This window comes from Triticum urartu, chromosome 1A (genome assembly GCF_056163025.1).
Source record: "Triticum urartu cultivar PI428250 chromosome 1A, HENAU_Tu73, whole genome shotgun sequence".
Classification (NCBI taxonomy): domain Eukaryota; kingdom Viridiplantae; phylum Streptophyta; class Magnoliopsida; order Poales; family Poaceae; genus Triticum; species Triticum urartu.
This window is the reverse complement of record NC_141873.1, coordinates 105,048,648-105,073,662: the sequence shown is the minus strand read 5'-3', so window position 1 is coordinate 105,073,662 and position 25,015 is coordinate 105,048,648. Positions and strand designations below refer to the sequence as shown.

The following is a 25,015-nucleotide window of genomic DNA, read 5'->3' as shown; positions in this document are numbered from 1 at the left end:
AATCTCAGTTTGCTCATCTTGAAAATTTAGTAGGCCAAATTTTTGATAAGCAAGCCACCTCAATTAATAAGATGGCCGCTAAACTGGAAGATCTACATGATAATAATGATGAAGATCTAAAAGTGATTTATGTGACTCCTATTAAATCTTTGTTTTCCAATATGAATCTTGATAAAGATGGGACTGGAGATGAGTCAACTTTAGTTAAAAGGCGTCCCAATGATTCGGAGTTTTTAGATCTTGATGCAAAAATAAATAAAAGTGGGATTGAAGAGGTCAAAACTTTACATAGCAATGAACCCACTATTTTGGATTTCAAGGAATTTAATTGTGATAAATGCTCTTTGATAGATTGTATTTCCTTGTTGCAATCCGTGTTAAATTCTCCTCATGCTTATAATCAAAATAAATCTTTTACTAAACATATCATTGATGCTTTAATGCAATCCTATGAAGAAAAACTTGAACTAGAAGTTTCTATCCCTAGAAAACTTTATGATGAGCGGGAACCTACTATTAAAATTAAGATTAAAGATTATGAATGCTATGCTTTGTATGATTTGGGTGCTAGTGTTTCCACGATTCCAAAAACTTTGTGTGATGTGCTAGGTTTCAGTGAAATTGATGATTGTTCTTTAAATTTGCATTTTGTGGATTCCACCATTAAGAAACCTATGGGAAGGATTAATGATGTTCTTATTGTTGCAAATAGGAATTATGTGCCCGTAGATTTCATTGTTCTTGACGTAGATTGCAATCCTACATGTCCTACTAGAAGAACGCCCGTGCGTTGCAACGGGGCCACATTAACTTTAAGAGTTTAATATTAGTATGCTCATACATATCAAGTGACATTGGCGACCTTTTTTACCATCAAATCCTCACACACACACTCTCTCCCTCCCTCTTCCTCACTCTCTCTCCCCTCCCCCCTCTCTCTCTAACACACACACACACATCCATCTTATTGGGTACGGGGCCATAATCCATCTATTTCACACACACACACGCTAGTGCATAACAATATGGATTATGTGTATTATATTTGCCACCACAACTGAGGGAATTAATTTCATGTAAATCGGCCAGCCACAGCTCCAAGAATACGTGGAAGAGGTGGCACTACAAGAAACTTGTTAATACATGACGGTCCTTGTCCGTCACGGACCAGCCAAAAACTGTCATGCGTGGCCCTCCATGACGGATTTAAAATCCGTCATGTATATCGCGTCATAATTTGACATTGTACCTTCCATGACGGTACTTGGCTGTCATGGATCTGCCACAGGCCCGCCAAGCCCAAACTAGGACATGACGGAACAAACCATCACCGATTTACACGAGCTAGAAGGACATGACCTGACATGGCACCTACGTGTATCTGATGTGGAGGCCATGTGTATCTAACGTGGAGGCCAACACGACCGTGTATTAACGAGCCCAATTCCATTCCAATCAAACACATTAGCCATTTTTTAGTCCAACCTGTTTTCTCAATGCGTCACAATTTACAACAAGACCACCAAATCATATTCATTCAAAAAATAGCATTTGTACACAAGACAATATAGATTTCCAAAAATAGCATTTGTTCACAAGGCAATACAGATTTCCAACAATCTAGTATGGCTTCAAAAAGCAAACCTGAATATCAAACATCACAAGTATATCTAGAAAGAGCTATAAGCATTTTTTTGTAAGAAGTCGAGTAACATGAATTCATTGAAAATCCACTGGTAGCTAATTTTAATCTCCAACACTACACCACCAGTTCCAGGCAGCTATTCGGACCCAAGTAATTCCTGCTAAAAAATATTCAATCTCCAGTAACAAGGATAAACTTCGAAACCTGCATAGAATCGAAAACAAATACAAAATTATAATAAGTTATAACAGCCAGCTCCCATACAATACAATGTAGTCCATAGTTAACAAAACATGAAAATAGTAATACTGGAGGCATACTTTCTTCATCAATTAAAGGTAATTCTGTCAATAAACATGCTTTTTAAATGTCATGTAAAATAAAACAACTTGAAGAAAAGATCATTTTAGCCAATTAAATGAACCACTTATTGATCTATTATGCTAACAGTAAACTTCTTTTCAAAGAACAAATATTTGTGAGCATCATAATACTTCAGTTAAGCAAGATGAACCTAATGGTTAAATTTTATATATTCTGATGCTACAGACCATAACCTTCACATCTGGATTAACCACACTCACATCTGGATTAACCACACTGATATTTTGAGACTGAACAAATGCACTATATAGCAGATCAAACACTCTTAAATCTAAAGCATAAATAATATACCATCTATTAGTAATCTTAAAGAAAAACATGCAATCATCAATTCCATCGCTCGTTCAGATTGCAATACTGTGTATGCGTATTTTCGGAAATACAGTAGTAGAAAATCCATCACCTCTGTTGTAATAAGCGAAAAAACTAAGCATCAATTAAACTGTTGCTTGCAAACCCAAATAATTCAAGGGAAAATGGAAGGATTATTTGGACAATATTAAGAAGTCAGGCAATAAATGAATAATAAATCAAGGCTGTAATAAGTTCATTTCAAGGGTTTCACTTTGTTTCACCTATTTGAACGAAGCAGAAGCAATCAGACAAAGATTGGCATGCTAGAGAATCAATGAGTACAGCAGGATGAAGATATACTCTCATCCATGTTAGGAAGTAAAACGCAAAGTAAAAACTCCAGTCTTTGCATAAAATGCACCAGTCTAGCTTCTTGGCTTCTTGCATCAGCATTGTTTGCAACCATATTAATACAAAACTTAAAAGATTCAATTAGAAACGCAAAAGAACGAGGGAGGCACCTCCTCCTCCGCTGGCATCGAGTTGGTGCTTCTGCTGCGGAGATATCATAAACTGATGAGTATATGGCATGAGCAAAAGCACATGAAAAGAAAAATGAAATTTCTTGTGGAACTACAAACTATCCTGATTGTACTGCTGATGTACATTAGTACAGTGAGGCATATTTGTGGAACTGCTCCAACTAGTGATATCTGTTGGTTGTGCTACACCACGAATAGGTTTAGAAGCAAGAATGAGTGAACAAACAAAAAAAGGTGCTGCATTTTCACTCATACAATGCACTTAACATCCAAAAGGGATGGATTTACGTTGGAGTTTTATTTGAATTAGGTTAATGCATGCAGTTCATGGGGCTGTGGAGTTGCAGGCAGAATCCAGCTTGGATCTGGAGGGTAGAGAGAGAGAGAGCTCACTTGCACAAAGAGGATGGCAGGAGGAAGCAGCCACGAGTGATCCCCACCCCCATCCTTGGAGAGGCTCCTTTGGCCGCTGGTCGTGTGGTGTGAGGAGAAGGCCACCATCAGTCATCCATCGCCGGAGCAATCTGGTCACTCAAGTTTAAATAAATTTACTCTAAATGACCTAAACATTCCCATCAAGATATTGTACAGAAGATACATTCAATAGGTGATGACACATATATGCAATGCAACTTTCAGATTTACCATGAGATTCAGGAAGTAAAAATTATTGGGATAGTGGATCAAGTAATAACTTCCTGACACAAATTTCAAAGCATAAGCTGCTATACTTGTGTTTATTTAACTTGTAATAAAAGATCAAAACTACATGAGGAAATACAAATGCAACATATATTCTCTGGTTTACAATTGCATAGTCAACAACAACAAAAATTGTAGCACCTTCCTTCTCCCTCTCATTTCAACTAGAGAACACCTTCACTCAAGCCCAAACAACATCGAATCTATTTAATCAAGCTCAAACAGCAGCAATCCCTAACTATCCCTAGATACAATTCGGCTTGATGGCCATGAAACAGAGTATGGCACAGCCACAGGCTCGGAGCAGAGGAGAGATGCAGTGGTAGAAGTGCTCACCGCAGCGCAGGTCGGCCGCCACCGTCGCGCGGCAGAGGAGGTCGCCATAGGATGCAAGTGTCGCGCCAGAGATGCGGCAGAGGAGGTCTGGGTCACCTCATCTGGCCCAACGTGCGCGGGCATACTATGCTAGGGGACGCCATCCAGAAGGCGGAGAGGGCGCGAGGAGGCGCCGTGTGGACGGAGAGGAGCCGCCGGAGACGCGCCGGCGTTGGACATGACTCGGCAGCCGAAACCCTAGCCATGGCTAGGAGTCGCACGCGAGCGCTGGACAACGGAAGCGCCGGATCCAGCCGGACTAGAGGATGGAGGTGCCGAAGAATAGCTCGTGAGTGCGCTCCGTGGCGGCGGACGTCGCCGGAATCGGCCGGCGTGGTCACGACGCGAGTTGTCGCGCGAGAGAGATATGGGTAGCGAGAGGTATGGATGGGGTGGGGGATGCAGTGGATCTGGCAGTTGCCTGAGCTACGGGGTTAGAGGATGGGAGGGGGAGCCGTCGGTGAGGTGTGGGAGGAGGCACGCGCTGAGACAGTGGGTGGCGGTGATGTGTGGACAGGGGGTTGCAGAGGAGGGAGAGAGAGGAGAGGCTGAGGAGGATTTAGGGTTAGCTTTTTATATGGGGATGGATAGGTGGGCTTTAGCGGGCTTTGAGCGGGCTTGCGGGATTGTACGAGTCCATCCATGACAGTTTTTGAAACTGTCATCCAAAATCCGTCATGCATTAACAAGTTTCTTGTAGTGTGGCCCGGGTCGGCGTCGGCGCCGTCCGGCGCGGGCCATGGCCCTGCTTCAAAGTGTGCCTGCGCACCGGCCACCCATGCTAGGTCCTTCAAGTGCCGCTTCCACCGCACCAACTCCCAGAGCCACGGCCATGGCCAGGGCTAGGGAAGCCGCCCTTATTTGCCCCCTTCACCGGTCACGCCCAACGCGGTGTCGCGACACCCGGTCTCGCCGTCCTCGTCCTCCGGCATAGTCGCGACCCAGTGACGCAGCCCAAGCATTGGCCTCGAGAATCAAGAACGCTCGACAACAGAGAGGGAAGGGAAGATCGTATACATGTCATAAGAAAGGGAGTTTATTTACTGCTCCCTCGATGTATTGTTTCCTTTGTTTGGAGATTGATTACCATCCGTGAGTTAAGGTAAGGTTAATGTGATTGAGTGATTTTTCTGAAAATCAAATATTTGTTTTCTAATTAATGTGATTGAGTGATTTAAGGTAAGGTTAATTAATTTAGATTTGATCTTTAGAGATTTTTCATGATTGATTCTACATTACTAAATAACTTGCGCCGGTATGGAAAGTTCTGATCTGTTCAGATTTCTTTCGTTGTGGGAGAGGGTGACGAGAAAATAAACCGATGAAGTGGGGGGAGGGGATGAAGGAAAATCTACGAAAAAAACCAGCGAAGGTGGGAGGAGGTACCAAAAAACCATGGGAGGTGGGACAGAAAAAACCTGTAAGCAAGACTACCAACTGCTCCATTAGTAGTAGAGATTATTCTTGGTAGATCTTTCCTTAGAACGATTGGTGCAATTATTGACATGAAAGAAGGAAATATTAGATTCCAATTTCCGTTAAGGAAAGGCATCGAACACTTTCCTATGAAGAAAATTAAATTGCCTTATGAATCTATTATGAGAGCCACTTATGGATTGCATACCAAAGATGACAATACCTAGATTTATTCTTGTTTTTATGCCTAGCCAGGGGCGTTAAACGATAGCGCTTGTTGGGAGGCAACCCAATTTTATTTTTGTTCTTTGCTTTTTGTTCCTGTTTAGTAATAAATAATTTATCTAGCCTCTGTTATTATTGTGTTTTTTATGTTTCAATTAGTGTTTGTGCCAAGTAAAGCCTTTAGGATCTTCTTGGGTAATTGTTGTTCGATCTTGCTGATAAAAACAGAAAGTATGCGCTCACGAAAATAATTTTCATTTCTTACCAGAGAGCGATAAAATACCAATTCAAACTACATTAGATCAACATACTTTTTGTCCTGGTCATCGTAATTTCTCAGTATTTTTGGAGTTCCAGAAGTATTCAAAACCTCTAGATTGCTATAGACGGTTCTATTTTTGACAGATTCTGTTTTTCGTGTGTTGTTTGCTTATTTTGATGAATCTATGGCTACTATCGGGGGGTATGAACCATAGAGAAGTTGGAATACAGTAGGTTTAACACCAATATAAATAAAGAATGAGTTCATTACAGTACCTTAAAGTGGTGGTTTATTTTCTTATACTAACGGAGCTCATGAGATTTTCTGTTGAAGTTTTGTGTTGTGAAGTTTTCAAGTTTTTGGGTAAAGATTTGATGGATTTTGGAATGAGGAGTGGCAAGAGCCTAAGCTTGGGGATGCCCAAGGAACCCCAAGGTAAAATTCAAGGACAACCAAAAGCCTAAGCTTGGGGATGCCCCGGAAGGCATCGCCTCTTTCATCTTTGTCTATCGATAACTTTACTTGAGACTATATTTTTATTCACCACATGATATGTGTTTTGCTTGGAGCGTCTTGTATGATTTGAGTCTTTTCTTTTTAGTTTACCACAATCATACTTGTTGTACACACATTTTGGGAGAGACACGCATGAATCAGAATTTATTAGAATACTCTATGTGCTTCACTTATATCTTTTGAGCTAGATAATTTTGCTCTAGTGCTTCACTTATATATTTTTAGAGCATGGTGGTGGTTTTATTTTATAGAAATTATTGATCTCTCATGCTTCACTTATATTATTTTGAGAGTCTTCTAGAACAACATGGTAATTTGCTTTGGCTATAAATTAGTCCTTATATGATGGGCATCCAAGATGGGTATAATAAAAACATTCATACAAAGTGCATTGAATACTATGAGAAGTTTGATTCCTTACGATTGTTTTGAGATATGAAGATGGTGATATTAGAGTCATGCTAGTTGAGTAGTTGTGAATTTTAGAGATACTTGTGTTAAAGTTTGTGATTCTCGTAGCATGCACGTATGGTGAACCATTATGTGATGAAGTCTGAGCATGATTTATTTTTTGATTGTCTTCCTTATCACTGGCGGTCGGGGACGAGCGATGGTCTTTTCCTACCAATCTATCCCCCCTCGGAGCATGCGCGTATTACTTCGTTTTGATAACTAATAGATTTTTGCAATAAGTATGTGAGTTCTTTATGACTAATGTTGAGTCCCTGGATTATACACACTCTCACCCTTCCACCATTGCTAGCCTATCTAGTACCGCGCAACTTTCGCCAGTACCATAAACCCACCATTTACCTTCCTCAAAACAGCCACCATACCTACCTATGATGTCATTTCCATAGCCATTCCGAGATATATTGCCATGCAACTTTCCACCGTTCCGTTTATTATGACACGCTCCATCATTGCCATGTGGCTTTGCATGATCATGTAGTTGACATCGCATTTGTGGCAAAGCCACCTTCATAATTTTTCATACATGTCACTCTTGAATCATTGCACATCCTGGTACACCACCGGAGGCATTCACATAGAGTCATATTTTGTTCTAAGTATCGAGTTGTAATTCTTGAGTTGTAAGTAAATAAAAGTGTGATGATCATCATTATTAGAGCATTGTCCTAGTGAGGAAAGGATGATGGAGACTATGGTTCCCCCACAAGTCGGGATGAGACTCAGGATGAAAAAAAGAAAAAAAGAGGCCATAAAAAAGAGTAAAGGCCCAAAAAATGAGAGAAAAAGAGAGAAGGGACAATGCTACTATCCTTTTTCCACACTTGTGCTTCAAAGTAGCACCATGATCTTCATGATAGAGTCTCCTATGTTGTCACTTTCATATACTAGTGGGATTCTTTCATTATAGAACCTGGCTTGTATATTCCAATGATGGGCTTCCTCAAAATGCCCTAGGTCTTCGTGAGCAAGCAAGTTGGATGCACACCCACTTAGTTTCTTTTTGAGCTTTCATACACTTATAGCTCTAGTGCATCCGTTGCATGGCAATCCCTACTCACTTACATTGATATCTACTGATGGTCATCTCCATAGCCCGTTGATACGCCTAGTTGATGTGAGACTATCTTCTCCTTTTTGTCTTCTCCACAACCACCATTCTATTCCACCTATAGTGCTATGTCCATGGGTAACGCTCATGTATTGTGTGAGGATTGAAAATTTTTGAGAACATCAAAAGTATGAAACAATTGCTTGGCTTGTCATCGGGGTTGTGCATGATTTAAATATTTTGTGTGATGAAGACAGAGCATAGCCAGACTATATGATTTTGTAGGGATAGCTTTCTTTGGCCATGTTATTTTGAGAAGACATGATTGCTTTGTTAGTATGCTTGAAGTATTATTATTTTTATGTCAATATTAAACTTTTGTTTTGAATCTTACGGATATGACCATTCATGCCACAATAAAGAATATTACATTGATAATTATGTTAGGTGGCATTCCACATCAAAAATTTTGTTTTTATCATTTACCTACTCGAGGACGAGCAGGAATTAAGCTTGGGGATGCTTGATACGTCTCCAACGTATCTATAATTTTTTATTGTTCCATGCTATTATATTATCTGTATTGGATGTTTGACGGGCTTTAATGTGCTCTTTTATATTATTGTTGGGACTAACCTATTAACCGGAGGCCCAGTGCCAGTTTCTGTTTTTTTTTGCCTATTTTAGAGTTTCGCAGAAAAGGAATACCAAACGGAGTCCAAACGGAATGAAACCTTCGCGATGATCTTTCTTGGACCGAAAGCAAACAAGAAGACTTAGAGTTGAAGTCTGGAATGCCACGAGGCGGCCACGAGGCAGGAGGGTGCGCCCCGGGGGTAGGCACGCCCCACCCTCGTGGGCCCCTCGTAGCTCCACCGACGTACTTCTTCTGCCTATATATACTCTTATACCCTAGATCGATTACAGAGAGCCACGAAACCACTTTTCCATCACCGCAACCTTCTGTACCCGTGAGATCCCATCTTGGGGCCTTACCCGGCGATCTGCCGGAGGGGGAATCGATCACGGAGGGCTTCTACATCAACACCATAGCCTCTCCGATGAAGTGTGAGTAGTTTACCAGAGACCTCCGGGTCCATAGTTATTAGCTAGATGGCTTCTTCTCTCTCTTTGATTCTCAATACAAAGTTCTCCTCGATGTTCATGGAGATCTATTTGATGTAATACTCTTTTGCGGTGTGTTTGCCGAGATCCGATGAATTATGGGTTTATGAACAAGATTATCTATGAATATTATTTAGTTCTTCTCTGAATTCTTATATGCATGATTTGGTATCTTTGCAAGTCTCTTTGAATTATCGGTTTAGTTTGGCCTACTAGATTGATCTTTCTTGCAATAGGAGAAGTGCTTAGCTTTGGGTTCAATCTTGCGGTGTCCTTTCCCAGTGACAGTAGGGGCAGCAAGGCACGTATTGTATTGTTGCCATCGAGGATAAAAATATGGGGTTTATATCATATTGCTTGGGTTTATCCCTCTACATCATGTCATCTTGCTTATTAAGGCGTTACTCTGTTCTTATGAACTTAATACTCTAGATGCATGTTGGATAGCGGTCGATGTGTGGACTAATAGTAGTAGATGCAGAATCGTTTCGATCTACTTGACACGGACGTGATGCATATATTCATGATCATTGCCTTAGATATTCTCATAACTATGCGCTTTTCTATCAATTGATCGGCAGTAATTTGTTCACCGACCATAATACATGCTATCTTGGGAGAAGCCACTAGTGAAACCTATGCCCCCCGGGTCTCTTTCTTATTATATTGCATCTCTTTTATTTACATCGCATCTTGTTTACTATTTTATAATCTTTACTTTCCAATCTATACAAAAAAATACCAAATATATTTAGTTTACTATCTTTATCAGATCTCACTTTTGCGAGTGACCATGAAGGGATTGACAACCCCTTTATCGTATTGGTTGCAAGGTTCTTGATTGTTTGTGCAGGTACTAGGTGACTTGTGCGTTGTCTCCTACTGGATTGATACCTTGGTTCTCAAAAACTGAGGGAAATACTTACGCTACTTTGCTGCATCACCCTTTCCTCTTCAAGGGAAAACCAACGCATGCTCAAGAGGTAGCACTCAGCATCCAATATCTAGGTCTAGTTGTATCGATCGGGATACAACTCCGAGCGTCCGTTACCATAGGACAGGCTATCGATAGATGTTTTCTTCCCTGCAGGGGTGCACCAACTTACCCACCACGCTCGATTAACTCCGGCCAAACACACTTTCCTAGGTCATGCCCGACCTCGGCCAAACGATACGCCGCAACCCGACCTAGGCTTAATAGAGAGGTCAACACACCGGACTAAACCATATTAATCAATCTATGCATCGTATGAATTTGAGCCCATGGAGTAATTTGAAGATTGCCATGTCTACTATATGCTCATTTATTTTTCATAAATATTAAAATTACTATTCTTGCTGTTATGTGCATCCCAAGTTAGCATCATGATATTAATGTTTGTGTTCCCAAATTTTCGAATTCACGTTTGCATATTGTTTTGATGACTCTCAGGAAGCTGTTGCTCGTATGATTATGCCATGTCATATTATTTGAGGTCGAAGATATGTAATGGCATGATATGCCTTTTGATGCCATGTTTAAGCACTGTAGCATATTTGTTTCATGTCGCCAACATGTCATCATATTAGCTTTGCTCATGTATATGCCTAGTTTTTTAGAACATTGCATTTTGCATGGACCATAGTAAATTGACCATGATGCTTATGAACCGAAACCTTAAAGCTGAATTGAAGTATATTATATAACCTCAGGCTAGCCCATCTAAACACATCCCACTAACCCTACCGTGGCCCAGCATCCCCCTCCTCCGCCCGAAGCCGTGTGATCATCATCGGAGGGTCCAAAAACCCCCCCTAAACCCAAACCCTAGCCGTCCTTGGCTATATATGGACACCCCTCGTCCATCTATGGAAAACTAGCCCTCCCCTAAACTCCAGCCGCTGCCACCTCCCACCTTCTCCTTGAAATCCAAATAGACATTGGTCGTGCCACCAACACACGCCACTCCCCTCCACTCGTGGCTTGCCGCGTCACCTCTCCAGCCTCCTCCCACCCCCCCCGCCGAGCCTGTGTGTGGCCCTTCCAAGCCCATCTGGCTGCGCCGCAAACCCGCTTGAGCACGAGTGCGCCCGCTCGCCTGTATCTGCTCTACCTCGCCCCGTAATTATCTCGCGGGCACCTTCCAAGTCAACTCGACTCCACATCACTCGCAATTAAGCTCGGGCGGGCACCCCTCAGGGCCGACCCGTCTTTAGTAACATGGTCCGGTGTAAGGTCATAGTAACCATAGTAACCGTGTGTCTAACACCAAGGGCAACCCTGAGGAATCACCCTTGATGGAATTCCACCTGATGTTATCGTCAAGGTGAACAAAGGAGGAATCACCCTCGAGGTCCACTCTTGAGGAGTTGCACGACAGTGTCATTATCGGGAGTGGAGAAGGAGGAATCACCCTCGATGACCATAACCGGTGAATTAACCTACAAGGTTAACATCAGAAGTGCCGATGAGGGCACTTGATAGTAACCTAGTAGTGTTGAGCAACTAAGGGGAAAGTGATGTGCGGTGCCTGGGCCTGGTCTTCGATCCCGTTGATCGGGTCTTCGAACATAAAGCAGGGCAACTTGGACAAGGTGGGGGTCACTGATGGATCTCTAACCAACCTATACTAAGCAGTTTAGAATAAGCAGGTAAGGTATGAAAGCAGGGAACAAAAATAGGCTATGCATCAGAATAGGATCATACAAAAAGTAGTAGCAGTTCTAATTCAAACATGAGAGGGAAAGAAATGGGCGATATCAAAATGCTCAAGGGGGTTTGCTTGCCTGGAAGCTTTGCTGCAAAAGAAGGGTCGTCGACGAGGTAGTCGAGCACAGGGGCAGCATCGGTCTCGGGGTCTACCGAAGAGAAGAGGGGGAAGAAATAGTAAATATAGAGCAAACAGATGCAACACTAAGCATGACATGACGATATGTAGAACTAGGGCCGACCTTCGTAGTACTACATGTTGCAGACGGAGGGGATAAACATCTGAGGATGAATTCCCGACGTTAGTCAGATTCCAGATAGAGGAAAAGAGGGGGAAAGTTCCATGTTCAGCATGCTAGGGGTATGTGACAGATGAACGGACCGCGTATTCGGATTCGTTGGATTTTTCTGAGCAACTTTCATGTAGAGAACATTTTCAACTGAGCTACGGTTTATTATCTACGGTTTTCTAAAGATTTAAACATTTTCTAGAATTATTTAAATTAATAGAAATTCATTATGATGTCAGCATTGCGTGGGGATGACGTCAGCAACCAACAGACTCGCTGACTAGGTCAAACCTGACCTGTAGGTCCAATGGGACCCACATGTCATAGACACAGAGCCAACAAAGTTTTTAAAACTAACTAAACAGAGTTATTTAGCAGGTAGGCCCCACCTGTCATAGACTAATTAACTAAACTAATTAGTTTTAATTAATAAAACATTTTAATTAGCGGATTAAGTGGTGGGGCCCGCACGTTAGTGTCACAAAGACGCCCAGTTAGCATGTTGACTGGGTCAACCCAGTCAACAGGGCCTGTGGGGCCCGCTGGCAATGACCCAGGGGTGGCCCCAGGTGTGCCACATTAGCGGCGGCCGGCGGCTCAACGCCAGCGACGCCAAACGCGGCAGCGCGGCACGGGACGACATCGGGTTTCGTCTACAGGCGGCTGTTTCACGCGCGAGAGGGCGCGTTCGAACGAGCAGAGCTAGCCGCGTCGAACGGTGGCGGTTACATGGCCGGAGGTGGCTGGAAACGAGGCCAGCGACGAGCTACGGCGGCGACGCGTATGGGACCTCGACGTAAACGATGCTACAGAGCTCAGCGGGGCGCGTGCGCGTGCTCGTTGTGCTCCTGGGAGCACCAGGAGCACGGTGCTATGCTCAGGCGAGGGTGACAGTGGCTATGGCGATGTCGATGAGCTCGTAGGCGGCGGACATAATACGGGCACGGTGGCAAGCTATCTACGGCGCACGAGGAAGCTAATGGAGAGGACCAGGAGGTGGAGGAGCTCACCGTGTGGCTAAGGAAAGCCTTCGAGAGCTTAGTAGCAGCAGACGGTGGCCGGAGTGGAAGAAGATCAATGGCGGCCGAGGCGGAAGGGGGCGGCTCGATCCGCGTGTTGTGGAGCTCCCTGACTCCCGTTCGTGGACGTAGACGAAGTAGACGACGTCGGCGGAGACGAGGGACACGACGGTGAGGCGAAGCGATGGCTGTGGCCGCGCGTTTTATGGCGGCGAGTCCATGGCGGCGCTCGGTAGCAGTGGATCTGGAGGGAGAGAGGGAAAGAGAGCGAGGGGCAAAGTGGGGGGACGCTAGGGTTCGTCCGGGGCGGGGCGACCTAGTAGGCGCCGGGGAGCCGCCGGATGGCCGCCCTGTGGGCATTTGCGGCCACGGACGGCGCGCACGCATCAACCCAACCCCTGGTGAACAGAGGTAGGGGACGGCAGGGATAAGTGGGCTAGACTGCACTGTTGCGTGGCTGGGCCAAGTGCACAGTGCAGCCTGGCCTTTTCTTTCCCCCTTCTTTTACATTTTTGTTTTATTTTTTTACAGAAAGGGTTTTGTAATATTTTGGGGGCCAAAATGATTTTTTAAGATATGGTAATTGTCCACATAAATTCAATGCAATGTCTGGCACAACCACAAAAAGTTTGAGGGGCAACTGAATCCATTTAGATTTTTCACAAGTAAAATAGCATTTTAAAATGCTGAAAAGGCACTGTTTTATTTGCTATAGTCCATCTTGGCTTGGAGGTGATGTTGTTTTCCTTAACAATCATTTGTTATGGAATTTTGACTAAATGATGAACTATTTTGCGGCAACTTGTGTGCAACTCCATATTTCACTTGCAAATTGAATTTGATTTGAAAGTGGAAATTTCAAAGGATATTTGAATCGAAGGTTACTGTAGCATGACACTGGGGGTGTTACACAACATATAGTTGGGATCTATATGAGGAATAACTGTATTTCCGTCAATACCTCAAGCCCCTCACATGAAGAGTTACTCAAGGACAGTATGTTGATTCAATGAGGAACATTTCCAGGCATTAGTGGGAGATTTCAAGTACCATAAATAATGCCAGGAAATTAGTAGAATGTTCAACACATTTCTGCCTCAATTCCATGTACTCAAAGATCTGAACCATGCGTTTAGAAGATTTGCAACTCATTGCAAATAACCTGCCACATTTATTTACTGACTATAAAGGTGTCATACAATCCTACAATCCTGGAAAAATATGTCAGAAAGAGTGTAGGTACCAACTAAAACCACTCAACTCCTCGTTCAAAGCAACATGGGGAGAAGTACGACAACAGTACATCAGGATTCAGCTTCTTGTAAGCAAGGATATTAAGGCCTCTGAATCAGTAAATGTAGGTCAACTTCACGTTGACAAACACCTAATGGGTAGTATACACCCAGTGGACAGGAAACCTCCACCAACCCAGGTCACAGTGCACAAAATGACCAGGACATCAGAATACTCGACTCAGCCGCATTGAGAAATCGCGAGCATTCACCATGGGTAACGATATTTCCATCAACTCTATATTGATATATAGATTCTGGAGAAACATATAACGGAAGTCTACAATTATTGATATATATTTCTCAACTAGATTCCAAAAACCTTTCAAATGATTCAGATCCAAAGACCATGGCCATGGCAAAGTGTGAATAACACTCGGACTGAACTCAAGCAAAGGGTATAATCTAGGTAGAAATAATCTTGCTCGATAATGGGAAGGTATTCGTAAGCAATACCTACACCGGTTTTTCTTCTGGAAACAGAATTGAGAACAACGAGGTGGTGAAACATAGAGCAAATATTGTAGCACAGTAGTTCACGCAGATACCCAACTATTCTCCAGAGGTGGAATCTCTTTCTGATAACTTATATCATTGGCAGCACAAAATCATCTATCTTTACAGTTGATAGATGTAGTGATTACATATCCATGTGGATCACTAGATTCAGACATATATGATTGATTCCCAATGGAATCTCAGTTCTGAATCGAAATACAAAATGCAACATACATTGTGTAAAATGAGTAAGTCACCATACGACTTATTGTTGTCAGTACATATGGTACAACTGACATAGTGAGATCCTTATACTCAAGGATTACTCCTACAATGATGATTATCGATGTTTGTGTGTCTGCAATGACGACACATGTAATCATCTAAATGACGGAGTTTAAAATAAAGGATTTGAGTAAACCAAAATATCGCTCGTTACTACAAATTGAGCACCTTCATTCATACATTATGGTATACTATGTTGTCTATATCCATAATATATTGGAGAAATTCATTGTGGACAAATCTTATCCATCCATAACTCTCATGGTAGTTCATTCTCTAGACGTAGAGAATAATCTATTTAGACCAAAAGATGACGGAAATGAGATATTGGGACTCAACGTTCCATAATGTCATTGGATCCACCAAACACAAATGGTTGGTACTCAAGAATATCTTTCGATATCTCCAAGGCATCAAACCTCTTGTCCTGGTTTTTCAGTTTCACAGAAATGTGAACACCGATATCATTGGATACATCAATCATATCCCCACTATGGCAGATCGTAGACAAGTTTAGTGTTCCTACCAGGTGTGGTAGCCCTCTCATGAAGAGTCTTCGAAACAGACCTCATGGCTACATCCACCAACCATTATCTCAACGATAATGTTTCTTGTGTTGTCCGGATGCAAACATGTTACATAATAAGCAATATTTCTATATTGCATATCTTGCAAGTCAAATCATGTGACTGATTTCTTCACCAAGTCTCTACCAACTTATACATTCCAGAAATATGTTCATGGAGTTGATACTTGACGGCTTCGGAATATGCAAGAAACAGGGGGAGTATCTTCCTGAATTGTTCCTCTTAAAAGCATCATATTATACTCTTTTTTCCTTCATGAGTTTACTTTATAGGTTCTCATAAAGGTTTTTTTATGAGGTAATATCAACAGAAGACCATATGTCATATGTTCTGTTTTCCCCATCGGGTTTTTTTAAGAAAGTATATGTGACATATTTATTGTCCTCTAAACTCTATGAATTTTCTCGTATTGAGTTAAAGCGCCAGTGCGGTCGGGAGCGCTTGAAGCACTGTATAGCCGCTCCCATAAATAGGTTGACCTTTTTACGTGGTTTTCTTCTAAATCACTAATTAAGAAGCACTCTTTGCAAAGATCACTCTCATACTAGATTGCAACAAGTCGTAAGGAAGTTTTAGTTTTTTTGTTGATCCATTTATTTAAAATATTTTTAAACAGTTCATTCAAATCTCAAGCTGTTTTAACCATTAGATTTCTTGCATCGAGATCTTCATTATTGATAGATTTTGACGAACCTTTTATTTCACGAAAAAAATCAGACGAAATAATCAAACTGGGAGCATACTTTTTTTTCTTTCCTAAAGAGACAAAACTATGCCTCTCATGGAAGCAAACCTGTGCCTCTCGTGGAATGAAAAAAAAGAGAACATATTTTTTTTCCCGAAAGGAACGACCGGCTTTCGCGGAAGTAAACCTCCCGCGGGAGCAAATCTGTCTCTTGCGGAAGAAAAAACGCATTTTCCCGTTTCCAAGAGGCACGGCTATGCCTCTCACGGAAGCAAACATATTTTTTTCATTTCCAGAGACACGGCCCGCAGAAGCAAACCCGTGGCTCTCGCGGAAGAAAAAAAACATATCTTTTTTGTTTCCGAGAGGCACGGTCATGCCTCCCACGAAAATAAATCCGTGGCTCTCGCGGAAGAAAAAAAAACATATCTTTTTTTGTTTCCGAGAGGCATAGTCATGCCTCCCACGAAAATAAACCCGTGCCTTTCGCGGAAGCAAATTCGTGCCTCTCGCGAAAGGCAAAAATTTTTTTTTTCGTTTTCAAGAGGCACGCCTGTGCATCTCACAAAAAAAGAAAAATACGCGATTTTTTGTGCAAAATATTAAGGACCGGTGAAAAACAAAAGGCCAAAGAACCGACAAAAAACCATTTAAAAGGCCAAAAAGCATGTGCGGAAAATGAAAAAATAAAATCTAAAGAGGTCGTCCGGAGCGTGACACGTGACAGCGGCTGAGTGCGCGCCACTTGCTCCTGGTTTTCTCGAAATGGCTGAGCGTCTTAAACTCAGAAGCAGACTGAAAAACCTAAAATAATGGCGCACCTGAGCCTCTTGAGCTCAGAAGCAGACTGAAAGGCCTAAAATAATGGCCGAGGCGCCGGCCCACATTTGGGCCGATCGGCTGCCGAGCGTATACAGCTTTTTTAAACCGTTTGATTGCTTCCTCCCAAAAAGTCAAACACAGGAAAAGGAGAATGGAGCCTCAGCAGGAATTGTTGAAACGAGTCAAAGCAAACGCACGCAGAAAAAAAAATTGACAAGTCAAATATAATCCTTCACATAGCTAAATACATATAACTAATACTTTACCGGTTAGTGTCATCCCATATAGAACACTAACAGTCTCAGATGCTGGAGGGTTTCATCGCACACACGAATAAAGTAGCAGCCAGCCCAGCCATGGACGACGAACAACTGCTGGTAGCCACTTAATTACCGCAGAAAGCACAAGTTGCTGCAGCACCATTTCCCTCTACTTAATACATGAGCAAACATAGAAAGGCGTCCTGCTTAGTTAGGGTCGGTTCTACAGGAGCCATAGTGTTGAGCAGCTCAACGCCGTCTCTTGCTCGCCTTGAACAGCTTGATGGCATGCTGGACCGCTTCCTTGGATTTTGCTTTCCTCCCCTCCCTCTGGTTCCATAGCTCCGGGAAAGGAACCCTGCTCCCGCTGCCGCTGCCATTCAGCTCCATCAGCGCCGTCACCACCGCAGCATATGCTTCCTCGCCGTACACCTCTTTCAGCTCCTTGAGCTTCATGTCATCCTCATTGATCACTTCCTACAAAGAATATGCACCAGGTGCAGCATCAGCAATCCTAATAAATGTTTGTATGCAAGAAGATGTATAAAGCTTAGAAATTCAGAAGTAGTACCAACCAGGTGAGATGCTTGAAGGTGCAATACAAAAAGATGGTGTTGCACTCGTCAATTGCAGAGAGTCTAAATATGCAATGGCAAGGATTTAGGGATGCAAGCGGGCACGTCCGTGCTGTCAGCAACTGTCCACGAAGGCTAAAAGAAGCTAATCACTGATGCTTTAAAAACCAAGCTAACACAAAAACCATAAATGCGGACATTCGCCGACTCGTCCGCCTGCATCCCTACAAGGATTGCTAAGCAGATTGGGATCCTCCTTTTTTTCAAGAAAACGCAAAGGACCTTTGCGTTTCATTTCATTGAAAAGATAGAACAGTCCTCCTAGGAGGTGAGCGTTAAAGTGTCATGCGTCCGATCAATGGACGTCCCAGGATGTGGGCAGAACAACCCGAAGCCCCTGGGCCCCTGTCTTTGCCCAACATCAGGCCTCGTCTTTGATTCAATGGATGGTTGTGGTAAGGTAACAAACAGAGAAGGATTTCTTACCGATTCTTTTCCATTAAAAGGACGCCATTCTGGATTTTTAATTTCGTTCTGCCACTTTGAACAAATCTTAACACTTTCAACTTCCGCATCATCGTTTGGAAAATATTTCCTGCACACATTTAAAAATGCCTTTGAGTCAAGCTCACCCATCATCCTGATGCCTACGTGTGCTTTGTCACTGGTCTGACCACCCAAGTCCTGTAGAGCCTGCAATCGAACAAAACATGAATACAAAAACCAACAAGTGCACTCACTCAAATTACACAGTAGAGCATTAGAAGCAGCATACATCTAACACAAATTTCCGAGCTTCTTGCAACTCAACAGCAGCCTTTTTTTCTTGCAAGATCAGACCTTGGTTGTAGTTTTCTGTATATTCCATCTCATCGATCTTATCTTGCAGCTCCTCTGTCAGTTCAGCTATTCTTTTCCCTGTTTCTGAAGTTTCATTGCCTGGTGTGAGCTTTATCACTTGCAATTTTCCTGTCAGGTGCTTTATTTCTAGTTGAAGATTGTGCTTCACATGAAACTGTTCCTCCAACTTCTTAGCATTGTTTAAAGCAGTTTCTTTCTCTTTCTGCAGTTTATACACAGGATGGACATCTTTAAAACTTGTGTCATCGAAAACAAACAGCTTGAAAATGTATTCGCACAGCAGGGACTAACCTGTTGTTGTTCGAGAAGCTTGCGAACATTCTCATTAGCTTTCTGATACTCCATTTCTGCCAGCATAAGATGATTGGACTTCGTCGCATTCTGTACAAGAATAAAACACAACTTAAATGACATTTTAATGGAAGTGATTTAGTTACATTATTATGCTTCCATCCTCAGATGGTAGATTCAGATACATCAATTATATACTAAAAGAACATGATGGGTCAACCAGGAAAAAGAGAGGACGACTAGAAAATAACACAACAAAAGCAAAAATCAGTTCAATAATCTACATTATCGTTAAATCATAATCCTTGAATCTCATTATATGGGACTCCACTTGACTTGGCCCATCAAGCCCTACTACCCCTAAGTAGAAAAGAAAACCAACTACATGTATTGAAAACTAAACCAATTAGTGACTTAAACCTAAACCTGCTTCTGCTTATTTGAGTTACATATCATGTCATATTTGAGTGTTACATGGATATTTAAGTAAAAGAATATAAAAGTATGACGCTAACAAAAAAAGACATGACCTTATTGAACAAAGGCCAAGTATGCCACTACAAACAAGACTAACACACCACATATTCTCGTAACTAACTGTAAATAAAATGATTGCATTATGAAGTATACATAGTTACTTAAACTCAGACGATAAAAAATAAAAGTGCACCTGGTGTATGTATGGTAATAGGCAAAATCTATAAATTTAACAAAGAATGAACGACTAAAAAAGATGAGGCATGCCATATAGGACCCGAACATTGGCACATAGCAAAATTAACCTGGACTCCTGAGCAACGATCCAACCAGGCAACCACTATGCTGCTCCGAGTGATACCCATCCCATTCATGCAGTTGCCTCAGGCCCGTCGATGAGGGCGGCCAAGGTGGCCGACCGCACATGGCCCCCAAAATCATGGGGCCACCGATCAGGGGAGAAACTGCCGCGCAGGTCCGTGTGTGCGAGCCGCCTGAGTCTGATGCGATCGCCCCCTCAATCTCTGCACAAGACTGCCGCAAGCCCTAGGGCCGCAGCTCTCCCCTAGTCCCCAACCCCCACCCCAGTCGTCCCGCTTGCTAGCGCCGCCTCTAGTCCCGCTGACGGTCTAATGCAATCTGCTGCCGGCCGCTGCTATCCTCTAATCCAGCTCGGCCTGCTAGCTGCTCCATGCTGGTGCCATCATGTCGTTCCCGCAAGTGCTCCCCAGCGTATGGCCGACCTGCCCAGCCCCCGTACTGCTGCTGATGGGCGCCTTACCCTGCCTCCCCCCTCGCCCATGATTGGATGCACCTCGGAAGCCAAGAGCAAACGTCTGGGTAATTTCTTGGACCAAGACAGACATATAATTAACAATAGCAGATGCATTTGAACTGACATGTTGTATGTGTTGATTTCCAAATTGATGTTGTATGTGTTGATTTATAAATTGATGCACTTAAACATTGAACTGAAATTGAAGTGAAAACAAATCATTTACCATTGAACTCAATTTTCCTCCATTTTTATTTCAATTTGATTTCATGTTATAGAAAAACAAGATGATGATATTTTCCATCGATGTCCACAACAGGAGTGTCTACACATATAGGATGCACGGATGAAGCAACCTGTTGATCAGGTACCCTTTTGTATCCCCGTATTATTTTTTGTCATATTTTATCTATTTTGTCTGATCTTTCAACATAGATTTTCAGTTCTACTCATATTTTGTATTCCAGCAAATATTTGGCTGCTTTAGCATGATGTATTTCTTGGGTAGGTATGAGACTTTTTCAAGATAGTCCATTAGTTATACTATATAAAAAAGAATTGGAGCTGCAATTTGAAGTTCGCCCCGGGCCCCAAATTCCTGGAGACGCCCCTCCAGTAATAATATCAATCAAACAGAAATAGTCTTCCTTGTACAATTGCCATCTAGTTTCTCTTGTTTGTTCACTTTGACATCTAATCATATTCTGCACCGATTTTGACCATGCCATATAGTCATCTTAGCCACCCGTACAAATTAAGTGTCTTTTTGAAGTTTATGACTTCCTTAAATTTTCATTTTTTACAGGCTCAATCTTGCAACCAAAATGGCACAATATTGAAACAAAAATTTCAACAAGTCACGGAGCATCGAGTTCTCTGGGAACTAATGACACCACCGAGTTGGGTATAACAATTTCATATCCCACCATGGACAGAACATCCAAGAAAAGTTCGGTAGAACCGAGGGAACGGGGCTCCACACGTGGTGGCCGTCCGATCTTGCATAAGAATCTAAGCGGTGCATGGTTAATTAAGTTCACGAATAATTTTTACAAGGTTGTTTTATTTCCATCTAGTATATTGATTTTCCATGAAAGGATATTACTCTTTCAGAAAAAATATACACATTAAAGAAGTTGCACGTGCATTTGTGTGGACAGCATGCTAGTTCTGTATAACAATCCGAACACCAAAAGTTCTGCTCCATGATATCTAGAACAAAAGGTGACGCCCAATGCCAGTTTTTATTTAAGTCAACAAAGAATATACTAAACTAGTTTTATTTTTATGGAATGCCAGTCGAAGATCCGATAGTAACCGACAGCTGTAAGAAGTACATGGACAGAAGAAGCTACACGCTACACTAACTTACAAGTCGCTATATGGGCTTGTTGATTGAAAAATATCATACGAAGACAAAGATGCCTCACCCTTTGCTTCTCCAGTTCAAGCTTCCTTCTATCGCAATCAGTCTGTGCAGCCAACTCATCAAGTTCTTTGGACCTTGCATCAAGCTCATGCGTCATAGACTGAAGATCAAAGCGCAGCTTCTTGTTCTCGTCAACAATCTTTTGTGTATGTTCGACAGAGCACTGTCGCATCTTTTGGAGTTCTAAGACAGATGAAATTCAAAACATACATCAGCCTTTTTGTAACGCTTAAACACCACATGATCAACAAGAGGGTAGAAACCAGCTGGTGCATATAGTTACTTGACATTGATAATATATCACATATAAATTACAAGAAGGTTAGCAAGCACCTTGGCTGTATGACTGGAGCTGATGTTCCCTCTGTTCCATCATCCTTTGCAATGACACAGTTCTCTCCTGATACTCACATTCAAGTGCTTCTAAATGCATATTCTTTTCAATAACCTTAGAAGATAAACTGGCCACAAGTTTCTCATTTTTATTTTTTTCTTCATTCTCAACGCCGTCAACCGTCTTCAGATCGCCATTTTTCCTTAGAAAGTCCCCTATTGCCCCTGGAGCATTGTAATCATCTGCCCTAGCGATCCATCCAAAAGGCTCTGACCCTCTGCGCTCTTTTTCCTGCCAGCCCATTTTCCCATACCCATTCTTCTCAAACTGATTCTCAAATATTCGTGCATTCCTAAACCCACCAAAGTCCTTGCCAAACTCAACAATAGCATTACCTGTAGGAAAACCTTTACTGTACACATGATGTGCTTTAACTGGATGAAAACAGGAGAAATGCTCCTTCAGCCGGTTTGCACTTTTTCCAACATATTCAGAAGGCATATTGACTATGATACCCATCCAGGGCCAGACAAACAGCTCATCCCTTTTATGTTGAGGAGGCTGTGGATCCATAATGATTGGCCTCAGCAGTGGACTATGTGATTTAGCTGGTTCATCCTTCAAATGCTTGGCAAGGGCTCGATGGTCTACCTTCTGTTTTGCTTCCTGGTCATGGGCAGCCCCCACACTCAAGGCATGCTGCAGTAATTCATGTATGTTATAGTCACCATTTCCAACCGAACAAAAGGGGCACTTGTATGAACTCCCATCATGCATCACTTTTATATCTCCTGATAGCAGAAGTGCATAAGTGTCAGAACCATAAGCTTCAAGCTCTGAGTCTCCATCCGATGTATAGTCCATTGCGAAGGGACGTGAGAAGCCCAACAACCTTGAGAGAAATAAAGAAAGGGAAGGTGTGTTCATCAAGTTATATTAAGAACTGTTTCTAATAAATATTACAGAAAGCTAAAGATGTAGTTGCATATACATGAGCAATATACTAGAATGACGCCTAACACAGGAAACAAGAGACAAAAAGAGAAGCTGGGTACATGTACAGTCACACATTCCATACAAGCCTCTTGCTGTACTAAATCTAAGCATAGCACGAACTTGATGAACTCAATAATCTGTATTCCGTACTACAGCGAGCATCAATGTGGTTGTAATCACTCACGTATACAGCTAATCACCCCATCATTACATTGGTTTCTGTTCCAACAAGGTTTAACAAGTTTGATACTGTGTAAGTCATGTGATTTAATAAGATGTGTGTGGATAATATTACACAATCTTACAATATGCAGCATATACCAGGAGCAATAGTCAATACAAGAATAACACCTAGTGCCCGTATTCCACAAGCCTCTTTCAGAAATCAAAGGAAGCTTAATCTGTGTTGACCACCGGCGGACAAGGTCGCAATAGCTTACACAAACAGCCAATCATCCATGTCGTAAGTCCTAACATAGGTGTCTGTTCCAACAATGTTTAACAAGTGTGGTAATGCAATTGATTAAGCTACAGGACAGGTTCAGCATGCACGAGGGTTTGTGTAACAGGGCTCCTCCCAAACTGAAGAACAGAGGAGCCGGCCGGGAAGAAGAAAATAAACACACTCCCGCAAAATTTGGGGCCACCTGCTCTGATCCTCCTGCATTTGTTCGTTTCTTGCAAGCCCTCCCCAGTCCCGTCAATCATGTCACATAAAAAAGTTGAAAAAAAAAGAAGTTGAAGAATCGAGCTCCCCCGAAAGGGATCGAGGAAAGTACAAGAGCCAGGAATCAAAGTACACAAGGAGATACCGAAAGGGAACTGATGAAATCCACCGTCGCCGGGTCCAAAATCGCACGCAGACCAAAAAAAAAAAGGAAGCGATTTTGCGGCGGCCGGTTCGATCGGAGCAGAGCAGAAAACCCCAACGAAGAAAGAGGACAGATAAACTAGGCACCACGCCCCGAACGAGGCAAATGTTCTTGAAGAGGAAAGAAAGGAAGAACCTCCCCGGCTCAAGGGTAAAAGGTAGGGTTTGAGGGTTTTGCGCCAATGGTCGACGGGGGGTGGTAATGCGGTGTCGAGGGAGGAAGGAGAGAGGTTCCGTCCGTCCGTCCGTTCTCACCTGGGGCGAAGCAAAGCGGCGCAGCGGGGGTTTGCGCGTGTGTGGCCTCGTCGCGCCGGCCGATGAGCTTTCTTGGCCGGAAGGGGAACAGACTGGAAGCGAGCAGGGGAATTGCTGCGAACGAGCGAAGGTGGTGGGAGCCTGGGAGGGGAGGGGGGAGTCGTTCGGTGTGGTAAATTGGATGACGGAAAGCGGAGGGGAGCGGCACGTGGGCTGTGCGCTTGAAATTCGATCTCTTTTTTTTTGCCACTGGAATTAATACTCCCCATTTTCTACCCAGAGAAGATTTTTACTGGCTTTCTTTCCGCAGGCTTCGCAAATATTGAGAAATAAAATATGTGATCAATTATATGAAAGGAATGCTTTTCAAGAGATGTCTGTCAGAAAGAGATGTCTCTCCAACACATCCTTTTATCATGTATATAAGTCGGTCAGGTCAACTACACAAGGAAAAAGGTGGCATAACCCTTTGCTCACTCCCATGCCGCTCCTGGCGGCACCGGGCGTCTAACATAGCTGCCAGAGGAGGGCCAAATCCGTTCTTACCCCTGCCGCCGGCGTTGGCCGCGGGGGCGGCGGGTTCTGCCTCAAAGGGGGAGGGGCGCCCGTGCGTCGTTTTGGTGGCGGTGTTGGGGACTTGGGGCGGCAGCCCTGGGGACGATCGCGAGTTCAGCGCGGTTGTGGGCGGCGGCGTTCCACTTCGGCTGTCTGGGCAG

At 42.9% G+C, this 25,015-nt stretch overlaps 1 protein-coding gene and 1 long non-coding RNA gene across 4 annotated transcripts; both read right to left on the bottom strand.

The window, feature by feature from the left end:
* Positions 1-1,515: 1,515 nt before the first annotated feature.
* On the bottom strand, positions 1,516-4,520 carry LOC125549897 (uncharacterized). The gene is made up of 2 exons (XR_007301526.2): positions 3,904-4,520; positions 1,516-3,389 (listed from the first exon to the last, which is right to left on the bottom strand). It is a non-coding gene; the product is annotated as an uncharacterized LOC125549897 (long non-coding RNA).
* Positions 4,521-17,344: 12,824 nt separating this feature from the next.
* On the bottom strand, positions 17,345-24,431 carry LOC125549881 (factor of DNA methylation 1). Of its 3 annotated transcripts, none has more exons than XM_087514702.1 (8): positions 24,300-24,431; positions 22,177-23,069; positions 21,845-22,026; positions 19,163-19,252; positions 18,786-19,073; positions 18,497-18,703; positions 18,011-18,132; positions 17,777-17,912 (listed from the first exon to the last, which is right to left on the bottom strand). In XM_087514702.1, the coding sequence occupies exons 2-8, from the start codon at positions 23,039-23,041 to the stop codon at positions 17,906-17,908; spliced, it is 1,761 nt and encodes a 586-aa protein (XP_087370828.1). In that variant the 5' UTR covers positions 23,042-23,069; positions 24,300-24,431; the 3' UTR covers positions 17,777-17,905. The 3 variants fall into 3 exon arrangements, with proteins under 3 accessions (XP_048568949.1, XP_087370828.1, XP_087370830.1); XM_087514704.1 differs by having other exon boundaries at positions 18,011-18,073; XM_048712992.2 differs by lacking the exon at positions 18,011-18,132 and having other exon boundaries at positions 17,345-17,912.
* Between the last annotated feature and the right edge of the window lie 584 nt (positions 24,432-25,015).